General features: G+C 43.7%; 1 protein-coding gene across 1 annotated transcript in view; it reads left to right on the plus strand.

Annotated features, from left to right (window-relative positions):
* Positions 1–1,772, plus strand: part of EPG5 (ectopic P-granules autophagy protein 5 homolog) — an 83,297-nt gene that overhangs the window by 50,438 nt on the left and 31,087 nt on the right. The window contains exon 28 of the mRNA XM_018568281.1: positions 1,364–1,520. Coding sequence (XP_018423783.1) covers positions 1,364–1,520 — 157 coding nt within the window. The remainder of the gene's footprint in view (positions 1–1,363; positions 1,521–1,772) is intronic.

Below are 1,772 nucleotides of genomic sequence, written 5' to 3' on the forward strand. Positions count from 1 at the left end.
CCGCCTTGCTTCCTGGGCTCTGCTGCCCCTCCCACATCAGCATTTCAGGTGTCGGCAGGAAGCCCGGGAGGAGAGCAGCGAACATCCGTTCACCGATGTGCCCCCCACTCTAAGGAACCGGAAGCGAAGCTGATTGAGTCTAAAGAGTACCTGTCACCTCCAATGTGCTTTCACATAGGGGTCTTGTAAAGCCCCCCAATGGCATAGCAATAAAGGAAAGTTTAAAAAAAATGTTTTATTATTTTTTACATTTATTTTTAAAGTCCCCTGCGAGCGCACGCATATTAACGTGCACATGCGTCGGGTGCACCTACGTACAAAAACGAAGATCGCGCCACGCGTTACGTATCGCTGCACACCCCGGACTGAGAACAAAAATTCTAGGGCCAATATTCATGGATATCTCTAAACTAATGACCTGTGGGGGCTTTTAAAATGTCACCTATGGACAATTTGGGGTACCACATTTTGTTGCCGTATAGCGGACGCACGCAATTTTTAACCTGGGCATGTCGGGTATCTATTTACTTGTCAAAACCTCAAAAAAAAAAAAAAAAAATGGGTATGATATTGTGTTTTTGGGCACTAAAATTAACTTCAGTGCATTTTTTACAAAATGTTTGGGTTTGATAAACAGTTGTGCTAATATCGTCATAGGACATAAAAAAAATCTTCAACTGTCGCTATTTTATTCTACAGGGTCTTGGCTTTCCGAAAATATATAATGTTTGGGGGTTTTAAGTAATTTTCAGGCCTAAAATGTGGATTATAACGTGTGCAAAAAATGTTAAAAAAAAAGGCCTTGGCAGTGAAAGGGATAAAACACAAAATTCCCTTCGTAAAGTGAAAATCTCTTCGCTTGTGTGTTGTGGTGTTTTGGTGCAGTGCTAGGAAGAACACATAGGAGGTCTGTTTATAAACCGTTCATAGAGTCATTCGCCCGGCGAATCTCCAGGAACACTTGTTCATGTGCGTATACTTATTTCCTGTGCTCCTCAGCTCCACCCAGTGGCCATAATGTGGCATTGCATTATATTTGACCTGCAAGGAAAATTATGCCAAGAACGTTTGTTTTTTGCCTCTATTCGCTCAGAACGATCACAGAGATTCGCAGGGTGACTGGCTCTGCAAAATGTCCTGTATGTGCATCAAAACACAGGTGAAGAGATTTTGACTTTAAGTGAATGTCGTATTTTTCCTTTCATGCTGAACTCAGGGCTCATGTCAAAAACACCCTATTACATATCCATTCAATACAAACATCATTCACTGGGGTGTGGTGGTTGGTGGAGGGGTTGAGGACTGTCCTGCTTGTTCCCACCGCCAAACTGCAAACACATTGACACTGCTTCCATGCACTTAGGGCTCTCGTCAATGCTTATAAGGTGCATTCACCTGTGGAGATACAGAAAATCGGGATTGGGACCTTCTTTGCCGTGGTGGAGTTTGTGTGTGACGAAACGCAGCGCCACCCTCCTTCCCGACAGTTCTTCACCTCTTGCATCGAAATACTGGGACAGGTAGGACTTGGGACTTTTTCAAATTTATATATTGCAGCATTTTACCATGTAATTAGATCGTTCTCAGCCATATTGCCCTGCTTTTCCTATTGGTTGTTGCTCCCTTGCTGGCTGCAGTTCTGTATGATCTCAATCATTAGCAGCGGTGGAACTTGCTGGTCCTGGGAGTGATTCCATAGAGGGAGGGGAGTGCCATCTTAGACCTTTAGTGCTTTGCAATTACTGCAACAGAATTGCCAGTGTGGCCTACAT

The sequence above is a fragment of the Nanorana parkeri genome, unplaced genomic scaffold (genome assembly GCF_000935625.1).
Source record: "Nanorana parkeri isolate BGI_ZX_2015 unplaced genomic scaffold, ASM93562v1 scaffold1166, whole genome shotgun sequence".
In the NCBI taxonomy this organism is placed as follows: domain Eukaryota; kingdom Metazoa; phylum Chordata; class Amphibia; order Anura; family Dicroglossidae; genus Nanorana; species Nanorana parkeri.